Below are 26,489 nucleotides of genomic sequence, written 5' to 3'. Positions count from 1 at the left end.
AAAACCTGTCTAAAAAAACAAAAAACAAAAAACAAAAAAAAAAACAAAAAAAAAAATGGGGAATGAGCCACATCCAAAGTTGCCACCCTTGCCTCCTCTGGTTTCCTATGGCATCTCCTGTGAACCTTCTCTCTGGTCATCACGGAGCCATCCCCCTAGAGTCCTTTAGAAACAAGCAGCAGGGGTGGAGAGATGGCTCAGAGGTTAAGAGCACTGGCTGCTCTTCCAGAGGTCCTGAGTTCAATTCCCAGCAACCACATGGTGGCTCACAACCATCTGTACTGAGATCTGGTGCCCTCCTCTGGTGTGCGGGCATACATCAAGGCAGAATGTTGTATACATAATAAATAAATAAATCTAAAAAAAAAAAAAAACAAAAAAAAAACAAGCAGCAGCGCTCAAGACCCTAGGCAGTCCGCCAGCTAGAATAAATTTAGTCATGACCCCTTTGTCCTTCCTACTCCATCCTGGATTCTAGGCTTGTTTCTGCCTTAGAGCCATTGCACTGGCTGTTCCCAGGATCTGGCACAGCCCTTGCCCATGACATCTACAGGACTGCCCCCTGCTCTTCACTCTGGTAGCCAGGTTCACTGCTACTCAGACATGACCCAGACCCCCTTTGCTGTGGGGTGACCTCACGCCTAAGGCCGTTCTCCGCCCCCACCTCCTGACGTGTCTTTCTTCACCCATTCAAAACTTGCCCATTTGTTCCTTGTTTACAGCCTGTCTTGTACTACTGACAAGCCCCATGAGGATGGAGGCCACGTCTGTCTTGTTCCCTGCCTGTCCCCTGGGCCTTGATGGAGGCTGGCTCAGTGACCAAAGAGCATATGTGAAGGGACCCAGTCAGGTTACTGGGTTACTGTTAGTTACTATTTGGATATTGCGCAGGGTCCAGCATGCCCACCTCATGGCTCACCCTTCCCCACTAGCTAGTGCCAACAGGGTTGCCCTTTAGAGTAACCCAGGACCATCAAGGGGTGATCGCACTGGCTAGCTGCTTTTCCCTGTTAGGCTTGGGCCGCTGACGTGGGTCTGGGGTCCAGTGACATGTTTTCTGCTGTCCCTATGCCCAGGCAGGCATTGCTATTCCTCTCATATAAGACTGAAATGTCAGTTGCTGGCAGCCCCTTCTCAGGAAAGAGGTAAACTCTGGCTTGAGGTGAGCCAGGCGTGGCCCATTGCCAGGACCGCTCCAGTGCTTTCAGCAGGCAGAGACAGGTGAAGAGAAACACTGTCCAAGCTGCCACCCGGTTGCCTAGTCTCATCTCACAGAGCCGTGTGGGGCAGAGGCGCAGTTAGGTGAGTGTTGTTCTGTCCTGAACTCTCTGCGTGGCCTCAGCCAGCCCCTGCTCCTGGTATTTGGATGCCACTCCCAGGGAGTACAGAGTCCTCACACAGACTTGCACCTGGCAGGCATTGTTAGGCTGTCCTTAGTGGGAAGAATGGGGTTCTCTCTGCTTCCTCTTGTTATAGCAACCGAATGTCCAGGTTGCAGCACCAGATGTGGAAAGCCTAACTCTGGTCCCCATGTGCCCACTACTTTCCCACTAAATGACTCAGATCCGGGGGGTGGAGGGCAACAGGGATTACCTCACATATTTTGAAAATGAAAAAGAGATCGAGATCAAAGTTGAAGAAAAGGCCCTACCAGGGCCATGGTGACACTTGGAAGAGGTGCACTGTTGGCCCCCACAGTCAGCAAGTTTTATTAGCCCCCACCAGCAACGGAGAAGATGTCAGACCAAAGAGATGGATGTGGGCACTACTCCCAGCTTTTAAAAATAACGTCCCTCCTTCATCTACCTCTTGTTCATTTTAGTCCTGTCATTCCTTTACAAAAGTATTATTTCTTATGTGTGTGTTTCTGGGTGTGTATATCGGTGCACAGAGGCCAGGAGACGGCATCAGCTCCACTGGAGCTGGAAGCTCTGGGCCTTTGAAAGGGTAGAGAACATTCTTGACCCCTGAGCCATCCTCCCAGTCCCCGCAATGTCATTCCTCTTCCTTGTCTCCTGGTCCTCAGTCCTGGGCCTCCCTGATTCTGTTTTTTCCTTTTTGTCTTTTATATCAAGATGCTGTTTCTCACAGCTTTCTGCTCACGATCCACCATTCCTGGCCTCCTGTAATTTGGAACTTCTAATGGTCTCAGGACTAAGAACATATCCCAAATCGTTTCCAAAATAAGGCTTAGAGGGCCATGAGCACAGCTGAGAGGAGCTTTCCTGCGAGGCCCTCACACACCAGAACAAAGATCAGGTGTAGCAGGATCCCAGCAGTCTAAATATTCCCAAGTCAGATTATCAACCCTGGATAGCGTTTCCACCTTAATTATATTTCTTACGTACAAGATCTTGACTCACAGGAGAGGGTCCTCTGACTCTGACACCCCTCCCCCAGACCAGACTCTACCAGCTCATGGGTCACTATCTGTGTCAGCTGATCTGCCCCAGTGCCTGGGAGGCGCTCTCAGGCATCATGTCAGGGATCCATACCTCATTCTTTTTGTTTCCACTGTGCTTTCTCCTTGCAAGGACTGGCGGCCTGAGCTCTGTGACTCCTCCCTCTGTGCCCACTTACACACTGAATGGATACTTCCTCTTCATACACCTCTTGGGCTTGGAGCTCTTCTGCAACCCACTTCCCACATAGCCAGCAGGGCAGTGGATAGCACCCTAGAAGGCATGCCGGCAGACCTTCACCTCCTGTCTCTCATTTCCCAAGGGGAACGGCAACAAGAAAGGCAGCTCTCTGTTACCTGCACCCTCAGGCCCCTGGCAGAGACCGCTTGGTCCTGTAAGATTCTGAGCTTCGGCTTTTCCCGATGTGGAACTGGATCGCAATAACAGGAAAAAAGAGAGACAAACTACCTGCTATACCAGATGACCCGTGGAAGGCTTCGTAAATGGAAGGCATAATTTTATTATCGTTACAGAAAAATCAGTGGAAGAGAAACTACCAAACTGGTTTTTGTGCTATAATAATTGTTTTATAAAGTCTCGTTAGGTATGCATTTCTCCCTCTCTCACATGCGGGCGACTTCCTGGACAGGAAGCAGACACAGAAGAGCTGCAGCAGCAGCCCTAGCCAGCGTCCCCTTCCTGACCCAGAGCATACCCTCCGCAGGGGCTGCACCACAGAGAAGCCAGCTCCGTGAAGCCATGGCATTGCCCCCAGAGGAGATGAGTATGAGCTCTGTGTTTCTGGCTCCTGTTTGTCTGGTTACCCAGCCTCCCAAAGAGGCTAGGGGGAAAAGGGAGTGGGCACATTCATACGCAGGTGGTCAGGGCCAGGGCATTCAGGACTACTTTGGGCCCAACAAGACATCTGGGGATCTTTGGCTGACTCAGGCCTTAGGGCAGAGAAATGGAATGGCTCACGCCATTAATCTACCCCCAATCCCCACAAGGAAAATAAATAAATAAATACTGTTTAACTGTGTAGCCCCCTCCCCCCCCAGCCTGGCCTACTTCTCCACGAGGGGCTGGCACCATCAACCTCAGTTCCTCCGGCTGATACTCTCCCAGAAACAGACTGGCTGCTCTGCAGATGGGTAGGGGCCTGCCCTACCCAGCAGAAGGAGAAACCAGGGCTGGGAGAATATACAGAGTTCAGGTGGTTAGGGTACGCTAGTGAATGGAGGTCTGGGTCCAGCCTCCAGCATGAGATGAGGCCCTGCCTGTCTCTCTGCTCTGACACATGGCTAGCCACAAACAGCCACATGGGACTTGGAGGCACTGACCTCAGAGTTGTGCGACAACCCCTCTTCCACCTGCCTTGTTCTTGCTGGCACTTTCTGATCCAGCTCTATGTATGCAGGCACCAGGGTGACCGAAGAAGGGACAGCAGGAACCCAGGTCCAGCTGGGGCTTGTGTCCCCTCCAGGCTATAATTACGTGAGGCAGAGCAGGGTGCCTGGCCCCATCAGAGTTGGAAGGGGTACTGTCGGAGGTAGTCGGCCATGCGCCGGGGCAGCGGTAGGCAGTCCACGTCGGCCACCAGACGGTTGATAACGAGGCGGCACAGATGTTGTAAGCTGCGGGCACTGCTCCTGCGCACAAAGGGCTGCACCAGTTTTAGATGCACAGCGGTAGCCGTGGGGAGGGGCAGGGTTGAGTCACCAGGTGCATCTTGTTTAGGCGCAGGCAGGGCTGGGGTGGGAACAGGATCGGGACTGTCACTCCGGGTGTCAGCTGCACAGGAGGCCACATAGTGCTGCACAAGGCTGACCACATCTGGGAAGGCCAAGATTCGAGGTCTGGACAAGCAGTTGGAGTCCAGTCGGAAGCTAGAATCAGCATACTCGATGCGTACATTGGTGGGGCCACGGGTAGTTTTGACGGACAGTGTGAACAGGTAGCTGGGGTGGGTACTATCTCGTACTAGGAATGTACCCTCTGGCATCTTCTGTAGGTGTTGTCGGGCCTCGCTGGCTGTAATGGAACCCCAATACCATCCTAGACAAGCAAAGAGGAAGCCAAGGGACTGATCAGAAATTACCTAAAGGTACCAAGCCAGGGTAGGCCAAGATGGAGAGTCCCTTCACAGTTCCCTGGACAGGGATGTAGTTCTCCCATCAGACTTAGGGGTAGGGCCTTCCCAGATCAGAGTCAAAATCCCAAGAGCTTAGTTCCTCTATGGACTCCCCAGAACAAGGTCTGTCTTTCCCCTGAGACTCACCAGATTCCCGAAGGTAGGAGAACGTCTTGGCTATACACATCAGATCCTCCTCAGGGTCTAGCACCTTTGGTTCGCTCTCTGACTGGACAGGAGTCTCCTCTGCCACCTCCTCTGGGAATGCCCCAGTGGGCAAGGGCTGCATGGCTGACCCAGGCAGCTCCAGAGACTGGGCCCACAGAGGCCGCTGCCCAATTCTCTCCACAGCCAGCAAAGGACAAGATCTAAAGTGGGCAGACAGGCGACAGGTCTCACATATTCTTCATTTTTAAAAAATCCTTTGATTGCTTCCCCCAAAGATATAGACTTAAAACAAACAAACAAACAAAAAAAAAAACCCCAAAGAACAGGGTCTCACTATGTAGCTCTGGTTGGCCTGGAGCTTGTTATATAGACCAGGATGCCCTCATATTCACATAGATCCACCTGCTTCTGTCTCCCAAATGCTGGGATTAAAGGGGTGCGCTACCACATCCAGATCGTGTATACAGGTCTTTCCTTCTTGTTTTTTGGGGTGCTGGGAATTGACCTCAGAGGCTTACACATGCTAAGTAAGTTCTCCACCACTGAGCTGTACATCCCATAACCCTGGTGTCCTAGACCCCATTCTCCTACATTTACTGCATACAAACTAACCCTCATCTGGTATCACCAAAATCACAGGCCACTCCCCATGACCATTTTCAGCCTTCCTACCACAAGAACGGGGGATCTGTCCAAGCAAAAGTTGAGCTCTGACTGAGGTAGCCTGTCAAATACCACTGTATCTCGCGGAGTCACAGGACAATGGAGGGTGGGATCCTCGGGGAGACCTTGAGATTACAGGAGAAAGCCTAAGGTTACACGGTCACTTCCTGTCAATGGAAGTATCTGTTGGGGGGACCCCAATCCACACTGGCTAGGACTTCAAGACTTCAACAAGTTTTTACCCATACCTGCCAGATTCTCGTCTTGGGCTCTGCTCCTCACAGGCGAGGAGAGACAGTGGCCTCTAAAGGCACTGATGACTCTCATCTCTCATAAATATGAGCACCCACCAAAGGACAGCACACTCAACCTACATTCCAGACTCCACCCTGTCGAGTCAGCCCTGCTATGTTGTGTGGTTTTGTGTACAGTTTGCTCTTGTCTGGGCTGTCATTTCCCCTCCTTCCAGATGAGCATCTACTTGCCCTGAGGGGTTTGGCAATTTAGAGACCTGGGGTTAGAGAAACTAAAATGACTGAAATTCAAGGGAAGCCCACCCGGGTGGTGATCCAGGGGCCCTGCTTCCCGAGGAAGGAATGTTGGCTTTCTCTTATTTCTAATAAAATATGTACCCAGGCCTCAGTTCTGTGTCTAGGCCCCTGTTGGATCTTAGGACCTCAAGATAATAAAACCCTAGGCTCTACCACACTTGCTGTGGGAAGGCCATCTGTATTGGGCTTTGCTTGTAAACAGCAAGGGGTGGGTAGGAGCTGGTGGCAGTCAGCAGGGACAGAAGCCAAGCCTGACAGTGTAAGTGCTGTTTAGAAGGTCATGGCCCTGTGACCACTCATGAGAAGGGGTAACTGGCTCTGCCTGCCAAGGGTTTTTCCACACTCAAGCAGTCTGACTGTGCTGGGAGAGCTCTGGCGTCCCATTTAGGAAGCGAGAGGCAGAATTTTGAAGTGACCTGCCTGCTGTGGCTCATAGCCGATCCAGGTACCATCTGAGAGAATGTGGGCAGCTAGCCAGTCATTCCACAAACTCTGTGGTAAGCATGACCAGACAACGTAGTGAGGCCTCTTGCACAGTCCCATATGTGTGTATAGTAGGCACTTCTGGGCTTAGTATCGTGTCTAGGTGTAGAATAACTGTGTTCCTCCCTGCAGGTGGCTGGGGAGAGACTATATATCTAGACATGGGAGTGTCTGCCACTCTGTCATAGTGGTGGGGCTGAGGACTGGTGTGTTTCAAGAACCTGTGTGTGCATGTCTTGGAATCTAGCCATTCAGTCTGCCTGAGGACACATGCCAGTGAGATGAACCAAGCCCAGGGAGGTGGGATACACACACATCTGTTAAAGATGTTGTTTCCCTAATACCCAACACTGTTCCTGAGGTTCCCAGGGGTCTTCAGTGAAGGCAAAATCAAAGAGGCTGTGGGGACCCAGAATGGAGGAGGTCCATCCAAGAAGGAGGACAGGGTGTGGGTCTGCTGGGGAGTCCAAACTTCAGGTCAAAGAATGAAGAAACATGGTAGGAACATCCCAGTACCTTCATGTCTCTCCCGGAGACCCAGGACTGCTTACAGCAAGGGCTCTTCAGCCCGGCCCCACCTTCCACTCTCCCTCACTTAGTACCATACCCACGTCAGTTAAAAAACTGCCACCAGACCACCACCTAGCTCTCCCTGACTTTGTAATACGCACACATATGTATTTCCTCTCCTAGCGTTTCCTGAATTCCTGACTGAACAATGACCTAAGGGGGACCCTGAAACAGAGTAAACAGGTGTGCCAAGACCACTCAGCTGGGGTCAAGACTTTGTCTTATCAAAGTCCCACTGCCACTACAGTCCCATATTCCGTGCCTTTGGGAAACCTTGGAGAAGGCAGGCGAAAGTCTTTGTCACACTGAGACTTCGATCTGGGCTAAAAAGAGGTGTGTGGGGTGCTCCTAACGGTGTTGGTTATTAGCCTTGGGAGAGTCAAAGACAGGCTGGTTTCCCAAGAGCCTGAACACTAACCTAGATCAGAGCAATGGACACCTGAACACAGAGGGATTTTAGGGCTGGTCACCGATAGGTAGGAAACCGGAAGGCTAGGTAAACTCTGGGTTAAAAAAAAGTCTAGACTGGTAAACTACATTCCGGAGGACCTCTTACAGTTGTTGCCTGTGAGATCTCAGGAATGGGGGCTCCTCCCACGGCTCGCTGGCCCCATTTCCCTATCCATACTACTAAGTGTGTTTGTGTGTGTGTGTGGGGGGGGGGTATCCTAGGCGTACCACTCGAGGTCCTCTCGTACTCCATCACCTCCAGCAGTACAAGCCCTCCCAAATCCTGCAGCTAGCTGGAGGCCTGTGATCTGCGCTTCCCGCACGGGGCATGGGCAGGGAGAGAGCTGCGCTTACCCCTGTACGCAAAGGACCATGTCCCAGAGGCAACGGCGGCTGAGAGTCGGGGCTCGGCAGGACGGAAGCAGAAGGGAGCCAGTGGGTGTCGAGGGCGCGAAGGTCAAGGTCCTGGGGCGCACGGGCGACGAGCACCGACTGAAAGATTCTGGAGCTAACAGGCTGGAAGGACGAGGGGGACGGGCTGGGAGAGCGGGGCGGGGCCAGGCGCCTCCTAATCTTTTGTCCGCTGCGTCCCAGCCCTTCCCGGAAGCCGCATCTTCCTAGAACCGCAGGCTTTGTGGTGGCCGGGAGGGGAACAGGGGCGCTGGCGTCTAAGGCTTTGGACTGCGAAAGGAAACACCTTTGACAGATTTCCAAGAACTTTCCAGGAAAACTGGGCGGGAGCTCCATGACTTGACCAATTGCAGCGCTGGAGGTGGAGCCGAGCAGCTGGACGGACCAATTGAAGTGCGTCAACCTTGGACTGACGTGACTGACTGAGGCGGGACCTAGAGACCGGTAGAGAGAAGATTGGGTTGGGGGCAAGTTAGAAAGAAGAAGGATGCGACTCTGGCAACTCGAAGCCAGATTGCCTTCGTTTCCTCTGCTTCTTTGGGGATGGGTGCGCTTATCTCCCCGTGGAACTACAGCGCGGGGCGGGGTCTGGGCCGGTCCTCCTAGTTGATTGGACGTTGTATTGGGTCTCGCTTACAGCAGGACACTGTGTATGGAGTTGCCGGGAGGTAGGTGGCGTGGTGTGAGACCTGGAGAGAGACTTAGGGAGAGGCGCGGAGTGCATAAGGGGGCCGAGGAAATGAGCAGGTCTCCTGTGGTCACCACAGCTAAAAGGATTCAGGATAGTCTTTTGTATCAAATGAGTCTGCCCCATGCTTGCATGATCTCTGAGTGGACCTCCAGTCATGGAAAGAGGTAAACGGAGACAATCAGCTCCCAGATAGCTCCAGTCTATGGCTTAGTGAGGCACAACTAAATGATGTGAGAACAGAGTTCAAACAAAGGGAGATAGTGTGGGGACAGGATCGAAGAGGTAGGGGACAGAACAGTGACACTGCTCTCTAGTAAAACAAGGTGTTTCATTTCCAGTAACTCACCAGGGAGAATTTTTTTTTAAAAAAAAAAGAAAAGAAAAGAAAAGAAAAAAAAAGATCCAGACTGGCCTGGAAATCAGTAGGTATACCAGGTTATCCCCAAACTTCCGAGTACAGGCTTCCAGTGTGGAATTACAGGCTAAGCCATCATGTCCAGTTTACCAAGAAGCATATTAAGGGACCATAGGGTCTATTGAGAACCTCCTCCCAAACCTTGGTCAGGATATGGAGAGATGAGATCCGGAGAGCCAGTAGCATCCACTACTTCTACACCCATCACGGTTCAGTACGTGCATCTCTTCCCTCCACACAGTCACTCCACCCAGCTTCCTCAGAAAGGGTGGCTACAAGATCTTTGGCAGGGATGACAGGTTTCTGGCAGTGTGTAGAATCTTGAATAATAATGTCTGGGTTTTCCCCAGCACAGATAAGGCTCTGGGTGCCCCACCCAAGATAGGGAGCTGAAGATAAAACTCTGTGAAAGGGGAAGAGTACGTAGTGAGGACCAGAAATGACTCCAAGGGACCCAGTTCTCTGTATCTGCCTTGAAGGGGAAGCCAGGCTTCAGGTTAACCCAATCAGGGCTCCCAGAGAAAGAAGCCAATTTCTTGGAATATGGTGGGGATGGAGCTGGGGTATCTAGAGAGCAGAGAATCCCTCCCTGGATGGCTGCTAACTCTTCAATAGGAGCTATCTATTGCCACATTGCTATGAAGATAAGAGGATTTCACAGGTGTCATGCAACCAAGCTGTAATTTTCCTTTTCAAAATGCGGTGTGTGTGTGTGTGTGTGTGTGCGCGCGTGCACGTGTGTGTGTGTGTGTGTCTATGTGTTCATGTGTTTCCAGGTGCATGGCACTCATGTGAAGTCAGAGGACACAGCCATGTGAGTCCCAGGGCTCAAACTAAGGTTGTCAGGCTTGGCGGCAAGCACCTTGATGTGCTGGTCTGTTTCACTGGCCCCCAGAGCTGTGATTTTGAACTTGGATTTTTATGATGCAAATTTCAAGTACTCTACCCTAAGACGATGTCCCTGCCTTTCACTGTGACTACTGAACATGCACCGTGTGCTAGACACTCAGCAAATTCCAGTTTTATTCTGCAGTCACAACTACCAAGATAATGCCATCTTTTATGTGAGGAAGCCAAGGCACAGGCTACAGTGGGTTGCAACCAAAGCCCTACAACCTTCCACAGACTTCTTTTCTAGGTCAAGGTAGCCTGCAAACTCCTTGGCATCCTTCTCTGTCCTCACTCTGGTCTGTATCAGAGCACCTGGCTATCCCCTTGAAAGCATCTCGTATAGAGGTCAGGGATTAGAAACCCCAAGCGATTTGGCTCCCCAATAGTCTTTTGTGGATTTGACAGTGTTATGTATCCACTTGTGTGCTGGGAACTGTGGCGTGGTCCTGTTCGGCCCAAACTGCCCACCTACTTGCTTCATTTAAGCTTTGTGAGTAACTTTGGCCATTTTCTTTCTTTCTTTCTTTTCTTTTTTTTTTTTTTTTTTTTGGTTTTTCGAGACAGGGTTTCCCTGTAGTTTCTAGAGCCTGTCCTGGAGCTAGCTCTTGTAGACCAGGCTGGCCTCGAATTTCTTATTACCTCTGCAGTCCCTGACTGCGCCCCTTGACCGGACCCCTCCCTGACTGCTGGGCCCACACTGCCACCTAGTGGCGCTCCTTCTTAAGACCTCACTAGCCAAATATGCAGAGGTCGTTCTTTCTAGTGTATTCTGCCCCAGGAACTGTATGGATTCCGGTCGCTGCAGGACACTTTTGCCTTCCCCCTACCAGAAAAATCACAATATGGATCACAAGAATACACATCAATATTCCCTCAATATCTGGCTTCTATCCTCTCACCATGAAGGTTTCCTTTCATCAAAAGGCAGCTGTGGTGGGGAGCAGGGCCTGCCCTCCACCAGGCACTTACTGGATGGTCTATTGGTCATTGTAAGCTATTTCAAAGGTCCTAGTCTCTGTTACCTTGACCACAGCAATTACAAAGGGCTAAGTGGCAGAGTCTGCTGCTATGAAGCCAACCTGCCCACACCCATTCTATGTTTTGAATGTTTCTATCAGTGTGAACGGGACAAGATTCCACATGGCTGCTGCAGCACAAGCATCGAGAAGAAGCTACATAGTCTGATTTACCTGGGTTAAACGAACAGGTGGAAAACCTCCATTTATGGTTGATATGGGAAATCTGTGTGTTTATGTAATCATAGATTTAGATTTTTATTAGTGTGCATATGTGTGTGCACACACACACACACACATAGGTAAACATGCCACACGGTGAGTGTAAAGGTTAGAAGACAACTTTGTGGAGTCTATTCTCTCCTTACATCTTTGCATAGATCCTAGGGATTGAACCTAAGTCCGGGCTTATGTAGGAAGTAGACACTTACCCAACTGAGCCATCTCACTAGCCCAGAAAGGGCATTTTTAAATGACTACTTACTTTATATATGTCAGTGTATATACTCTGTAGCAAGCAAATTTGACTTCTATGAAGATAAGTTTTAACAAAAATACAGCTTATGGTGGCTCACATCTGTAATTCTAAAACTTGCGAGGTTGAGGCAGGAAGCTCAGGAATTGAAGGTCATCCTTGTCTGCTTAGTGAGTTTGAGGTCAGCTTGGGCTACACAAGACCCTGTCTCAAAAACAAAATTTAATTCCTTCTGAAATGCCCAGGGATGGGTTCATATGGCGGCATTCTTGGTTCCCATCATTACTCAAAGGAAAGCTTAAACAATGTCGGGAGCCCTCAATGTCCTCAAATTCCTTGAGGCTGGGACCCACTTAGGTGGCACCGACCTTGACTTTCAGATGGAGCAGCACATCTACAGAAGAAAAAGTGATGGTGCCTGCATCACAAATCTGAAGAAGAGCTGGGAGAAGCAGTCGCTTGCAGCTCAGGCTATTGTCACCATTGAGAACCCTGCTGATGTCAGTATCATCTTCTCCGGGCACACTGACCAGCGAACCCTGCTGAAGTTTGCTGCGGCCACTGAAGCACTCCAATTGCTGCCACCTCACTAACCAGATCCAGCCAGCCTTCAGGGAGCCTTAGCTTCTAGGAGTGACTGATCTTGGGGCTGACCATCAGTCCCTCACAGAGATGTCTCATGTCAATCTGCCCACCACTGCTTTGTGTAACACAGACTCTGTGGACATCGCCATCCCATGCAACCACAAGGGAGCTCACTCAGTGGGTTTGATGTGGTGGATGTTGGCCCCGGCAGTACTCTGCGTGCATGACACTATCTCCAATGAGCACCTTTGGGAGGCTATGCCTGATCTACAGAGACCAGGTGAGACTGAGGAGAAGCAGGCTGCTGCCAAGAAGACTGTGACCAAGGAGGAATTCCAGGGTGAACAGACTGTGCCAGCTCCTGAGGCCACTGTTGCTACCCAGAGGTGGCAGGCTGGTCTAAGGGTATGCAGGTGCCCTCTGTACCCATACAAAAGTTCTCTCCTGAAGGCTGGAGTGCCCAGGCAGCCACTGAGAACTGGTCAGTAGCTCCCACAGTGCAGGCCACTGAGTGGTTGGAGTCACCACTGAGTGGTCCTGAGCGGTTCTGCAAACACCTGAGCAAAGGTAAATATGATGGAAGGAAAATAAAGTATTTTATTTTATTTTTTTTTGTTTTTTTCGAGACAGGGTTTCTCTGTAGCTTTGGAGCCTGTCCTGGAACTAGCTCTTGTAGACCAGGCTGGCCTCGAACTCACAGAGATCCACATGCCTCTGCCTCCCGAGTGCTGGGATTAAAGGCGTGTGCCACCGCTGCCCAGCAGAAGGAAAATAAAGTTTTTAAAAGCCAACAAATAATAAATAAATAAATGGATGCATGAATGAATAAATAAATAAATAAAACAATCAGACTAAAATACACAATTACAAAATTTTTAGGGCACTTAAAAAATCTAGCCCTGCTTTTTTTTTTTTTGACAGGGTTTTTCTGTAGCTTTGGAGTCTGTCCTGGAATTAGCTCTTGTAGACCAGGCTGGCTTCGAACTCACAGAGATCTGCCTGTCTCTGCCTCCTGAGTGCTGGGATTAAAGGCGTGCACCACCACCACCCGGCTTTGGATTTTTTCTTCTTTTTTTTCTTTTTCTTTCTTTTTTTTTTTAGACAGGGTTTCTCTGATTGTCCTGGAACTTAATCTGCAGATCAGGCTAGCCTCAAACTCAGATATCTGCCTTCCTCTGCCACCTAAATGCTGAGATTAAAGGTATGTGCCACCACTGCCCTGCCTAACCTTTTAAAAATATTAATTTTATTTGTAATTATGTGCATGCATTTATGTATGGGTATCTGTACATGAGTGTGGATACCCAAAGAGGCCAAGGTGTAGCACCTCTTGGAACTGACGTTACAGGTGGTTGTGACCCATCTGGATATGGAGAATGTAATTTGGGTCCTCTAAAAGAACAATATATGTTCTTTTTTTCTCTTCAGTATGTCTCTTTTTATGTTTTTGAAGCTGAACATGACTGACAAGAGTTTTACTCTTTACTGCATTGATTACATTCATGGGGTTTCACTTTAGCATGTGTTCTTTTAAGTATCTGGGATGACTGGGACATGTAGACACTTCATCGTATTGAATACCGTCATATGGTTTCTCTCCTGCAGGAATTTTTTTTCACGTCCTTGAAGAAGACTGTAACATGAAAAGGCTGTAACACACTGAGTATATTCAGAGGGTTTCTTTCCAGTACGGCTTCTTTCATACCTTCCATGTCTTCTAGCACTTTGACAATGTTCTTCAAAATTATGGTTTTCCCAACTGTAGCCTATAGAAGTGAGGTTTGTGTAGGTCTCCAGCATCACATCTTCGTAGAGACTCTTCTGAGATGGATTCAGCAAAGCCCACTCATGATGCTGTGGATTCCAGGCTCATCTGTGCTCTCTTCACCACACCCTACAGTGGCACTAACAGCACAGAAAGCAATCCACTGGTGCTGCTCTGCTTTAAAGTCAAGACGGCAACCACAGTATATGTTCTTAACAGCTGAGCCCCCTAACTTTTCTTTTTTAGAGAAAGAAGATATTTTTACACTGAGATGCCCAGCCCCAGCCTCTACCCTTTGTTGCCTAACTTTCTGTTCCTTATGGAACCCTGCCCATAGAGAATGAGAACCTTGGGTTTACCAGCTTCAAAGCAGTGCCTACCTCGGCCTCCTAGCAGCAAAACCTTCCAGATTGCATGGCTTCCTTCAAGTTTTTAGATCTGGGGTCTGATTATTAGGTGGGACTATGATCCCACCTGATCCTAGGTGCAAGTAGGCAAATGTAAATGGGTGTGTACCTGCACACGGCTATACATATCTGTGCATACATATGTTGTGCACATTTATATTTATGAATGTCTGTGTGTGTCTTTGTGCACTGTGTGTGCACCAGACTTTTTCTTTTAGGTAACCAACCAGTTCCCATGTCATGACAAAGAGATTTACTCTTAGTTTTGAAAGCTCAGCCTAGTTTAGGCATGTTTCTGGCTAGCTCTTTTAACTTAAATTAACCTGATTTTTTTGTTTTTTTTTTGAGACAGGATTTCCCTGTGTAGCCCTAGTTGTAGTGATATTTCATTTGTATTTTAATAAAGCTTGCCTGAAGATCAGAGTAAAACAGTCACTGTGGTCAGCCTTGATGACATTGATGACACACATCTTTAATCCCAGTAACTACACTGGTTTGCAATAGAAACCGGGCACTAGAGTTAGTTATGAAATGGGAGATAACTCTCAGACAGTCTCATTTTGAGAATTCCTGGAGGCAGGATTGCCATTTTGGACTGAGGTAGAAATAAGAGCCAATGGCTGACTGTTTTGCTTTTCTGACCTTCAGGTTGAACCCAATATCTGTCTCTGAGTTTTTATTAATCACGCTACACCTAGTCCTGGAACTAATTCTGAAAACCATGCTGGCCTCAAACCCAGAGATCTGCCTGCCTCTGCTTCCTCAAAGTCAGAGATCTGTCTGCCTCTGCTACTCGAGTACTGGGATTAAAGGCATGCGCTACCTTGTCCTGGCTAAATTAACCTTTTGCCTCAAGGCTCATTACCTTTCTTCTGTATATCTTACTTCCACTGCTTCTTTATGTCTGGCCGACTGGCTGGCATCTCCCTTGCTTTCCCACTCCTTCTCTTGTTCTTTCTCCCTCTCTTGTTCTTCTCCTATTTATTCTCTGTCCACCAGCCCACCTATCCTTTCTCTACCTGGCTATTGGCTATTTAGCTCTTTATTAGATTAGTCGGGTGCCTTAGGCAGGCAAGGCAACAAATTCAACATGTCTTTACATAGATAAACACAATCTTTATATTGTTAAACAAATGCAGCATAAATGAATGTAACAAATCTTTGCTTGGTTAAAATAATATTCCACAACAGTGTGAGTGCCTGTGTAAGGGTACACTTGCAAGTGCGAATGAGTAGAACAGAGAAGGACACACCATGCAAGGAGGCCATTATTTGAGAGGGCCCAACTTTGAGGTTGTGCTTTGGGGTTGAAATGGGGGCTCTCTTGCTAGTTGCAGGCTTCAAGTAGGTCATGTGCCCTCTCTGGGCTTGTTTCTCTTGTGTGTTTTCACTGTGTGTCTGAAGGGATGGTCATCTCTACCTTGCCTGTCTCAGTGAGGCCATGTTGTTTATGTAGAGCATTTCCTGGTCTACAGGAAGAGCTACTTATGATCCGCGGAGGATCTTATCTTGGGACCTCTGCGACACTGATTGTTGCTAACTTAAAGTTGCCTGGAGATGACAGAGTCGCCAATTCTGGAGGTGACGGGCTGAGCCTTCTGTACACAGAGAGTACCCACAAATAGTTGCAGTACTCTTCAGAAAGTGGTTATCTGCAATGGGATGCAGTTGTATAGATAGAAAGGCACCAAGATCCTGCTGGCTAGGAACTAATTGGGGACGTGTAGCCCATGCATCTCTGTATATGTTGTGGTGGAAGGTTGTAGAGGAGGTCTTCAAAGTCACCAGTTCTTGGGTGGGACAGGGGTCCTGGTGACTGAAGTTCTGAATATAACCTATAGAGGGCAGCAGAGGCCTGCTCAGAGGGCCTACCTATAGTGCGGTCCACTTTCCAAAAGTCTCAAATCACTCGTTGGGTTCCTCAGCTTGTGGGTTGTGGATACGGTTGGATGATTTGCCCCAAGAGACACAATCTCGATCTCTGTGGTTCTCGTTGAGTTTTTTTTCCTTCACGGGAGTCTCTGATTCTTCTGTAAAATAAGAGACTTCTGGGAAAGTTGACTCAAGATATCCATGACAGGCTAAGATGGACTAAGAATGAAGTTGACGTCTAACCACAGAAAGGGAAATTTCAAGGCTAATAGAGAATCTCTCTCTGGGGTGGGAGAAAGGGAGTTTAATGTTAAATTAATCTCTATTTATTCAATTATTTATTTGGTTTATCGAGACAGAGTTTCTCTGTGTAATAACCCTAGCTGTCCTAGAACTTGTTTTGTAGATCAGGCTGGCCTCCAACATAGAGAGCCGCCTTCGTCTGCCTTCCCAGTGCTGGGATTAAAGGCGTACACGACTACGCCCGGCTAATTTTTTTTATTAAAAAAAAAATAGCCTCACGATGTAGCCTAGGTTAACCTCGAACTCAAAATTTTCTTGCCTAAGTCTTCTTCGTGAAGGTGTTCATCACCATGACCGGAGACTTAGAACCCAAAGCCCAAACCATAATAAGGCGAAAAGCCTTATTTTATTTATTTATCGATGCACCCGACCAAGTGGAAAAATCAGAATTTCTGATTCAGGTATATCCTAGGCGTGTTCACCCTGCGGCTGCTGCAGGACATCATGAATGTGACTCAAAACCATTTGTAGCTGACAAGTAGATCGCAAAGCCAAAAGACTGGTCAGAAAATGCACAGCAAGGAAAGCTGCCTAGTGCTAGAGAGGCACCCTAAACCACCAGGGACTGAAGAGTGGCAAATCAAACAACATACCACTTCTCAAGCCAGGTTGGCAAAAATTAAGTTGAATTCTAGAGCGCGTAGCCACCTGAAAAGTCGGGAGTCTAGCAAGCTCCCTGACAGTGTGCAAAAGCCTTTAGACAAAACGTCTTGCGCTGTCATTTTTTCTAGGTCGCGGGTAAAATCCGAGACTTGTGAGGCAGTTGGAGGAGTTTCTACTAGCGTCCCAAGCACTTCAGGAGGCCACACCCCCATCTTGTCCGGGCTCGGGGAGGAGCCTGTCAGGGACTGTGCCCTGTCCTGCCCATCCCAGACCCGCCTGGCCCTTTAAGGCTGACCTAGCGGGGCCCCAAGTCCGGATGACGTGCCTGGAAGGGGGGTGGGGGTCACGTGGGCCGCGGACGGCGAGACTCGGGCCCAGGGCTCCCCTCGGCTTCTGGCTCCCAGGATCACTATCCCTTGCCCTTCTCGCGTGCTGCATGGCTTCCGTCTAGTGCATTGCCACCAAGTGCGCCGTCGCCAGGTACGCTTTCCCTGGGTCCCAGTATGGCCAGCTCTCAGGATCTAGTGGCTACACAGAGCCGGATTCCTTCCCGTTTCGACACGTGCCTGGATTGAGGGATCTCCTCTCACTCCCACACCCCACCCCCAGCACGTAGGTACTCTCAGACAGTTTCCAGCTTGTCTTGGGCCAGCAGCCCAGTCAGTCTAGTTGTGGAGAAACCAAGGCTGGGGTGTGTCCAAAAAGTCCCTGAGCCGAGTGACTCTTTCCCTTTCCCTCAGGTGCCTCTGGACGCGCCAGGCTGGGGCTACCTCCGAGCGCCCCGTGGGGGCCATGGATGGCGAGACAGCAGGGGAGAAGGGGAGTCTTGTGCCCCCGCAGGGTGCCCTCGGTGGGCCCACCTCGGGTGGTGCTCAGGCGCTAGGTGTGCGACGAGAGCCCAAGAAGTACGCGGTGACTGACGACTACCAGCTCTCCAAGCAGGTGCTGGGCCTGGGTGTGAACGGCAAGGTGCTGGAGTGCTACCATCGGCGCACTGGGCAGAAGTGTGCCTTGAAGGTTAGTGACCCTTCTCTCTGAGGGCCGGGGTAACCTGGAGTGTCCCAACAGCAGATCCTTGTGGGGGTTATGTCCAGGGTCTCTATTAACCATCTACACTTGGCATCATATTTTATTTTTATACTCTTCCTCTAAGATCGGACTCATGGTCCTCCCAGCCTCACACATGGGGAAATAGAGAGAGGCTCAACCTACCCAAGCTCCGGGTGTGTCCCAGAGAGCTAGGGGGAGGAGTCAGTGTGAGTAGAGCGGCTGTACCCGGAAGGTGGGAGGGAGTGGCTGTCCTCACTGGTTTCTAGCTTGGGCTTTGTGTTCAGGCCTAAGTGGGGCTCTTACTGCTTGGCTATCTTCCCCCCCCCCCACACACACACAAGTAGATCCTGCTGTGGAGATGGGTCTAAGTATCGCTCTACCGGAGGCTGAGCCCCCAAGGGTCAGATTGGCCTGCCACTTCCTCATTGCCCCTGCCTGCTTTAGGCTTTACTATGAGTCTTTTGGAGCTAGTGAGGCAAAGACTAGTGCCCATCACACCTTAGGATGCTCTTTGACTACTGAGCTCTTGATGAATTGTTTGCCCTTTGTGGAAAGGGGAAAGCTCTGCCCCTAGGCTGACCCACTCTGGACAAATGATGAGCAGCCATTTAGAGTCACACCATACCCAAGGTTCCCTAGAAGCCTGGCACACGATGTTGATGGAATGGGGGTGTGGCTTGGAGGAGCTGACCTCACTATCTGAATCTAGCTCCAGGCACCCAGTTCCAGTCCAAGAGTCCCCACCCCTACTTGTGTTCCCACCCCACTCCTATTCTATTGCTTCAGCATCCCTTGAATCATCTGCCATTGGGAAGCTGACCCAATTGGAGGTAATGCCATTGGGACCTGGATGGCACAGCATGGCGGAGAGTGACTCTCGGAAGTCAGTTTAGTAAAGGTCTGTTTACAAGTTGCCAGGAGCAGCCAGGGTGCAGAGTCCTATAGAGGTGGCTATAATCTCTACCGTGTGTGTGTGTGTGTGTGTGTGTGTGTGTGTGTGTGTGTGCCAGCCAGCTCTGTGACCTTGGGCCATACCTTGGGCGGTTGTAGTTAAATCTCTGACTTTGTTTAGGGAGAAAGAACAGGAGTTGGTGTGAACCTGAAATGAGAACCTGTTATAGGCCTGGAACTGGCCTCGAGAGGCTTCCGGACTTACGGAAGACACAGGAGCTGCAAGGATTCGAGTGAGGCCCCGGGCCCCATTCTTAGTCTTTCTCTGGTGTATCAGAAGGGGCCAGCACTACCTCTGGCTCAGTGACTGGGAACATAATATTTCAGTGGCTTCACCTTGTGGGGGACGAGGAGGATGGCATCTTCTCACTCATAATCTCTATCCTCTGCCCAGAAGCAAGGATATATTGGGGCCTCAGCAGAGCAGCAGACCTGGGCCCAGGGAACTCAGCCAGCCCAGAGTGGGTCCTGACCCTTTCTCCTGCTGCTCTAGCTCAGCCCAGGAGAAGGTCATGGACTCTCTGCCTTTGTGCCTCCCTAGAGGCACAAAGTTTGTTAGGCTGTCCTGTTCTGACCTTGTAGTCTGACTTGGTCAAGCCATGCCCTTTTTATGTCCATCTTTAGGCTTTGTTGCCCAAGAGGTCAGAAAGTACCTAGCAGGAAACCTAAAGGCCTGGAACTTCACAAAGGAATACAGCAGCTTCACTGTCCCAGATAGAGGCCCCTGGGAGGCCTGTGGAGGAGGAAGTTTATCCTTCAGTGAGGTCCTTTCTGCCACTTATCTGCCAATGGGCCACACCTGTGAGCACAGGGGCTTTCTCCACCCAGGACGCCAGGAAGAAGGAGGAAGAAGCCTGAATGAGAGGCAGAGAGAGAGAGAGGGAGAGGGAGAGGGAGAGGGAGACGGAGAGGGAGAGGGAGAGAGGGAGAGAGGGAGAGAGGGAGAGAGGGAGAGAGGGAGAGAGAGAGAGACCAGCCCCAGGTTGCTCCACCCTGTTGCTCCATGGGTGGGGATGGCCTGTTGGGGCTGGTGTGGTAGAGCTGGATTTGAGGTTAGGTGGGGCTGGCAGGCAGGGCAGGCCTTTTCTCATTTGGCAGCCACTACCCCCTCACCTGCCATCTCCAGTCCTGTCAGATGAGCCTCTGCTCCTTGTTACTTAATCAACAGGCCAGAGGCACATGAATGGGCCAGTGGCCTTGCACAGCTGAGTCCCTGGAAATGAAAGGGTTTCACTGGCCAAAGATTCTCACTAGGTGACCCCTCACTTAGAAAGAAAAAATAATCTAAGGAGCCTGGAAGTTTCTGAACTGCCAGGGGCAATCAATTTGGTTAAGCAGGTTTCAGGACAGCATTAAACTATACAGCAAAAGTAGGATTTAGATCTAGGCTGGAATGTTCTGAGATTATTATACCAGGGCTTCTCAAAATTTTGCCACTTTGTTTGAAAAGTTTTACATGTCTCTGAGTTTATAGAATTATAAAATAAGTATACAAATCATACATTTACTGATAATAAATTATCAAGACATTTAATTTAACTTTGTTATAGGTACAATGTGACTGTTAAAAATGAAATCAAAATTCTATATGAATGAGATGAATGTACTTGTTTATCTATCTATCTATCTATCTATCTATCTATCTATCTATCTATCTATCTATCTTGTTTTTTTCCAGACAGGGTTTCTCTGTGCAGCCCTGGCTGTCTTAGAATTTACTCCGTAGACCAAGCTGACCTCGAACTTACAGAGATCTGCCTGCCTCTGCCTCTACCTCTGGAGTGCTGGGGTTACTTTTGTTTATTTTTGACATAAAGATTTCTTGGCCAAATATTTGACATCACTGGATTTAAGAGTGTTTTTCAGAATTGATCAATATTTTGATTTTCTAATTTCTTTTTTCCATAAATATTACAAAATGAAGCTGGGCATGCCTTTAATCCTACCTAGCTCTTGAGAGGAAGAGGCAGGTGGATCTCTGTGAGTTCCTGGCCAGCCAGATACACTGTAAGATCCTGTCTCTAACAGAGAAAAGTGGGCTGGAGAGATGGCTGACAGTCAAGAACTCTTGCAGGAGAGTAGGGGGTTCAGTTCCCAGCATCCACAAGGTGGCTCACAACTGTCTGTAACTCCAGTTCTAGGGGATCCATTGCTTCCTTCTGGGCTCTGTGGGCTTCAGACACACATGGGGTACAATACATACATACAGGCAAAACAGTCACATGCATAAAATAAAAATAAATCAATCTTTTAAGAAAAGAAAATGGCAGAAGTATGTTTAGGGCCTTTCCAGAAATTGTTGGAAATTCTGTCCTAATTTCAAGTGAAAATCCATTTTAATGATTTTTTTAATGGAACTCAAGTCAGCTGCTCAAACAGCAATTTTAAAAGTCAAATATCCTACCAATGTAATCCAAAGATATGCTAGTGTAAAACATACTGAGGAATGATGGTAGAAAAATATTAAAGGTCTTGTTTTCTGTAATTAAACCATTGTTTAATTTGTTTCTGTAAGAGCAGACAAGTTTTAAAAAAAAAGCCACTGCCATAATATACAGTATTAACTCTCAGCTGAGATGGTTCAGGCAGGCAGCTTCCAAGTTGCATGTCATGATGGCATGCACGGTACAAAGGGCACATGCTGTGTGTTGAGAACCAAGGCTGCGGGGAAGCATATGATCAGTACTGCGGCCCCCACCTTGAATTCATTCTGTGTTTGGTTTTGAAATTTTTGGTTGTTGTATAGTCAGAAACCTTTTACCGTCGCCCGAATTTTTGACAACTCCCACATTCAGTTAGGCAAGCCATATCAGGGCTCGAGCCACAGTTTAAGAAGCTGTATTTCACCGGGCAGTGGTGGTGCACGCCTTTAATCCCAGCACTCGGGAGGCAGAGGCAGGCGGATCTTTGAGTTGAGGCCAGCCTGGTCTATAAAGTGAGTTCCAGGACAAGGTCCAAAAGCTGCACAGAGAAACCCTGTCTTGAAAAACAAAACAAACAAAAAAAGAAGCCTATACTTCATACCATGCCCGGTTGAAAAGTGTACTGCCAACCTACTTTGGGATTTCCTCTGCTAGTCTTCCAGATCTTCTCCCCACTGCCCCCAGCCCATTTAGAAGCTAATGCCAGCATTTTTTTCTTTTCTTTTCTTTTCCTTTCCTTTCCTTTCCTTTCCTTTCCTTTCCTTTCCTTTCCTTTCCTTTCCTTTCCTTTCCTTTCCTTTCCTTTCCTTTTCTTTCCTTTTGTAGGGGACTGCTGTTTTCGAGTCAGAGTTTTTTTGTAGCTTTGAAGCCTATCCTAGAACTTGCTCTGTAGACCAAACTTGCCTAGAACTCAAAGATCAGCCTGCCTCTGCCTCCCTAGTGCTGAGATTAAAGGCATGCGCCACTACCATCCCACAGCTTTTTCTTTTGGGCCACCAACCAGCTCTCAAATCATGACATGGAGACTTCTTATTAATTATGAATGCTTGGCCTTTTCTTATGCTTGTTTACTAGCTCTTATAACTTAATTTAACTTGTTTCTCTTCACCTACATTTTACCTGAGGCTTTTTAACCCTTTTTTCTCTTCTGTAATCCTACTCCGTGTCTCGCTGATGGCTGCGTGACTGGCCCTGGGGTGCCTCTCTGTCTTTCTCCTTCATTCTTGCTCATTTCTCGAGCCTAGATTCCTCCTCTTATTCTCTTGGCCTGCCAGCCCCTCCTATACCTACCTTTACTGCCTAGCTATTGGCTGTTCAGCTTTTTCTTTTCTTTTTTTTTTTTTTTTGGTTTTTCGAGACAGGGTTTCTCAGTGGCTTTTGGAGCCTGTCCTGGAACTAGCTCTTGTAGACCGGGCTGGTCTCGAACTCACAGAGATCCGCCTGCCTCTGCCTCCCGAGTGCTGGGATTAAAGGCGTGCGCCACCACCGCCCGGCTCAGCTTTTTCTTAAACCACTCAGGTGCCTTAGACAGGCAAGGTGAAACAAATGTAACACATCTTTACATAGTTAAAAAGTAATATTCCAAGCCTGGTGGTGGTGGTGCACGCCTTTAATCCCAGCACTCGGGAGGCAGAGGCAGGCTGATCTCTGAGTTCGAGGCCAGCCTGGTCTACAAGAGCTAGTTCCAGGACAGGCTCTAGAAACTACGGGGAAACCCTGTCTCGAAAAACCAAAAAAAAAAAAGTAATATTCCACAACATTCCTTGGTATTGTATTTTTCTTAACATTTACTCATTTGCCTATATATTCATGCACTTGGGTAGTGCATGCCATGGCCTACATGTGGATGTCAGGAGAACCACGGAAACAGTTCTCTCCTTCTTCCTTGTGGGTTGGGATTGAAGTCAGGTTGTCAGCTTGGTAGCAATGTCTTTACCTGATAAATTATCTTGTCAACCCTGGTTCTGTAGATTCTTTTAAAACTAGATTTATTTAAAAAATTCTATGTATATATGTATATTATGTTGATGTGTGCATGTGAATGCAGGTGCCAGCAGAGACCAGAAAAGGGGTGTCAGATTCCCCTGGGCCTGAAGTTACAGGCAGTTGTGAACTGCCTGACGTGGGTGCTGGGAAGTAAACGCAAGTTCTCTGGAAAAGCAGTAAGCTTTCTTAACCTCTGAGACATCTCTCCAGCCCCTGGTTCTGTAGATTCTAACACGCCCATGAACAGCTGACAATTTTCTAGAGAAGTCTGTCTGGCAGGCCTGTCTCTAATCCCCAGCATGCATTGCTTTAATGAATTCTCATCATTCTCCTTTTATGGATGAGAACACTGGGGTTCAGAGAGACTTGCCCAAGATACACACATCTGGTAGATGCCAGGGCTGGAGTAAAGCCTAGGAAATTTGATGCCAGCCTTAGCATCTATGTTACCCCTATGTTGTGCAAGTTCTTGAAGACAAGGGAAAGCCTTTGAGACCTGACCTCTAGAAGGATGCTAGCATTGCCCTCTATAATTTTATCTGGAATCTTTGCAATCCCAGCTTAGCCCTGTGTGATATTGCTGGTGTTTGCCTACATCTACCCAGTTCACTCACTAGGTGGAAGTTTTTATCTGTGAATTCTCAGGTGTGATTCCATGAGGTCAGTATACAAAGGTTATGATGGATGTGGGGCTCCTTGGGCTGTGTAGCTTGTCTCTGGCCTCATGAAACTGAGCCAGTATGCCAGAGCCCAGTCAGTATACCACAGAGAAGAAGTCTGGCTGCTGAGTGTGCGAGAACTATCCGTACTGGGGTACAGTGTGTGAGGGAGTTTCTGGAAGGTGTTTCCCTCTTTAATCCAGACCTCTGGTCTGAGAAGAATGGTCTGGTGTGGGTGACAATATGTCTGGTTTAGATCCTTAGCACCTATGGTAGGATACCACTTCCTCACTTGCAGATCAGCTTCTGGCACCATGTGCCTGATTTCAGGGGGCCAAGATCACAGGCTTGGGAAACAGGAGGAACTGAGAGCTTTAGGGAGGAGGGTAACTGGAAAAGCATCCCTGCCGGGAGTGCAGTAGAGATGTCTAGGTCACTTGGACTATTGTCCAGGATCTAGTGTCCATGACAACAGATGTCTGTTTATCTCTCCTGAGTTTCAAATTTAGAATAGCAGTTTTCCTCCTTGCGTTATCATGGAAATTGGAAAACCCTGGTTTTGATGTTCTTTAGCCTCCCGTGGTCCCAACCTTGTGGCTGGCAGCAGATGCCCAAGTGTGACGGCCATTACACAAGAGCTGAGGACGTAGTCATCTCCGTGTGAAGAGTGATTTCAAACATACCTGTGCTCTAACAGTGTGCAGAGCCTTGCTGGAGGGCTGGCTGGACTCTTTCAGTTAGGGAGACCGTGGCTCCTTGTAGCATGCTTTTTATTTTGGGCCACCAACCAGCTCCCAAGTCATGACACAGGTACTTATTAGTTATGAATGCTTGGCCTTAACTTGGGCTTGTTTCTTGCTAGTTCTTATAACTTAACCTATTTCTCTTCATCTACATTTTGCCTTGGGGCTTTTTTACCTTTCTTTCCTTCTGTATAGCTTATTTTCATTTCTTCTTGTGTCTGGCTAGCAGCTACCTGGCTTCCTGTCCTTCTTTTTCTTCCTTGTTCTCTTCTTCTTCTCTCTCCCTTTGCCTACATTGCTCCTCCTACTCATCCTGTCTGCCTGCTAGCCCTGCCTATCTCTCTTCTGCCTAGCTGGTCAGCTTTTTATTAGACCAATCATGTGCCTTAGGCAGCCAAGGCAAACAGCAATACATCTTTATATAATTAGACAAATGTAGCACATCTTTACATAGCTAAACATTCCACAACGGCTCGAGGAGCACCACTGCTTTCACAGAACCCCGGCTCTGCCCCTCTTGTTCCATTTGAGCTCTTGTGTGACCCTAAATGAGAGGTTATATAGGGTGCAGAGAAAACAGGGGCTCCAAGCTTAAAAATCTTTCCTGCTCTTCTTTTTTTTTTTTGGTTTTTTGAGACAGGGTTTCCCTGTAGTTTCTAGAGCCTGTCCTGGAACTAGCTCTTGTAGACCAGGCTGGCCTCGAACTCAGAGATCCGCCTGCCTCTGCCTCCCGAGTGCTGGGATTAAAGGCGTGCGCCACCACCGCCCGGCTTTCCTGCTCTTCTTAAGTAACCTTGGACAAAAGTCAGTTTAGGAATCTTTTTGTCAAACTCTCTTTGTGGTTGAACCTGGATTTGTGAATATGTCAGGAAGCAGGATTCAGTCTTGGCTGTAACTATCTTTGCATTTTTTTTTTTAAAGACGGGATTTCTCTGTGTAACAGTCCTGGCTGTCCTGGAACTCACTTAATAGACCTGGCTGGCCTTGAATTTACTGAGATCCACCTGCCTCTGCCTTCCAAGTGCTGGGATTAAAGGCATGTGCCACAGCCACTCAGCCTATCTTTGCATTCTTGAGGAGACATCACAAGGAGACATCAGGGTGGGGTCTCTCCTTTGGGTGGCTCACATACCAATTTTGCTTGTACATTATTGGCTCTTATAAGGGCTCTCCTAAGTTTCCTCTGCATCTGGAGGAACCAGCTCTCGTGGAGTGGAAGGAAGCTGGGGTAGCTGCGCTCCTCCCCACCCTGTTGCCCATTTGGAACTAAGTGGATTAGATTGTGGGTTTCAATTGTGATTGAAAGCCTGCTGTGTGGGAACTCCAGAGGCGTGGCCTTGAGCAGGAATACAAGGCACCTGCTTTGAGAAGCAGGACTCCCTGGAAGCCCTTTCAGCACAGGAGTGCTTTCAGTGCAAGTTTGGTGTTAATGTTGCCATTTTCTTTAGACTAAGCCTTTGTCTTTGCTGCTTCTCTGCAACTACACTGTTTCTTTACCTCTTTGTCCCTCCCATTTTTCCTTTCCTGCGGGTTTCTCCTGCTGTGGCTCCCCCGCCCCTCTCTCAGGCCTTGCCACTGCTGGTTTCAAGTGTTTCCATCTGGGATGGGCCCTCTCTGCAGCAGCCCACAGGCCCTGCTGACCCAGCACAGGACAGGGCAGGTGCTGGGGATTCATTCTAGTTAGCCTATCACTCTTCCATACTCAGGGGAGGGTTGGGGTGAGACAAGAGCAAAGAGCGCCTGGCTGTACCCACGCCACTCCCAGCGTCCCCTCCTGTTGTCAGCTTTGACCAGGTGCTGGCAAATAGTGGGGTCAGGCGCACTT

At 48.7% G+C, this 26,489-nt stretch overlaps 2 protein-coding genes and 1 pseudogene across 2 annotated transcripts in view; 2 read left to right on the top strand and 1 right to left on the bottom strand.

Moving 5' to 3' along the window:
• Nucleotides 1–2,898: 2,898 nt before the first annotated feature.
• Cish (cytokine inducible SH2 containing protein) lies at nt 2,899–8,085 on the bottom strand. The gene is made up of 3 exons (XM_038322595.1): nt 7,773–8,085; nt 4,681–4,901; nt 2,899–4,457 (listed from the first exon to the last, which is right to left on the bottom strand). The coding sequence occupies exons 1-3, from the start codon at nt 7,790–7,792 to the stop codon at nt 3,925–3,927; spliced, it is 774 nt and encodes a 257-aa protein (XP_038178523.1). The 5' UTR covers nt 7,793–8,085; the 3' UTR covers nt 2,899–3,924.
• A 3,491-nt stretch (nt 8,086–11,576) lies between these two features.
• Nucleotides 11,577–12,443, top strand: LOC119810121 (annotated as a pseudogene).
• Nucleotides 12,444–17,140: 4,697 nt separating this feature from the next.
• Mapkapk3 (MAPK activated protein kinase 3) overlaps nt 17,141–26,489 on the top strand; it is a 33,119-nt gene continuing 23,770 nt past the window's right edge. Inside the window, exons 1-2 of the mRNA XM_038324227.1 lie at nt 17,141–17,332; nt 17,593–17,869. Of these exons, the coding sequence (XP_038180155.1) occupies nt 17,645–17,869 (225 nt within the window). The 5' untranslated portion in view covers nt 17,141–17,332; nt 17,593–17,644. The remainder of the gene's footprint in view (nt 17,333–17,592; nt 17,870–26,489) is intronic.

Source organism: Arvicola amphibius, chromosome 3, assembly GCF_903992535.2.
Source record: "Arvicola amphibius chromosome 3, mArvAmp1.2, whole genome shotgun sequence".
NCBI classification, from domain to species: Eukaryota; Metazoa; Chordata; class Mammalia; order Rodentia; family Cricetidae; genus Arvicola; species Arvicola amphibius.
The sequence above is the reverse complement of the archived record's forward strand: the minus strand, read 5'-3'. Positions and strand labels throughout refer to the sequence as shown.

What these genes read in the sequence shown, in the direction of transcription:
- Cish (XM_038322595.1), bottom strand. Translation starts at nt 7,792, where the DNA reads ATGGTCCTTTGCGTACAGGG. An exon ending in ATGGTCCTTTGCGTACAGGG is followed by an intron (nt 4,902 to 7,772) that starts GTAAGCGCAGCT and finishes TGCCCACTTTAG; the next exon opens with ATCTTGTCCTTTGCTGGCTG. An exon ending in CTCCTACCTTCGGGAATCTG is followed by an intron (nt 4,458 to 4,680) that starts GTGAGTCTCAGG and finishes TTGCTTGTCTAG; the next exon opens with GATGGTATTGGGGTTCCATT.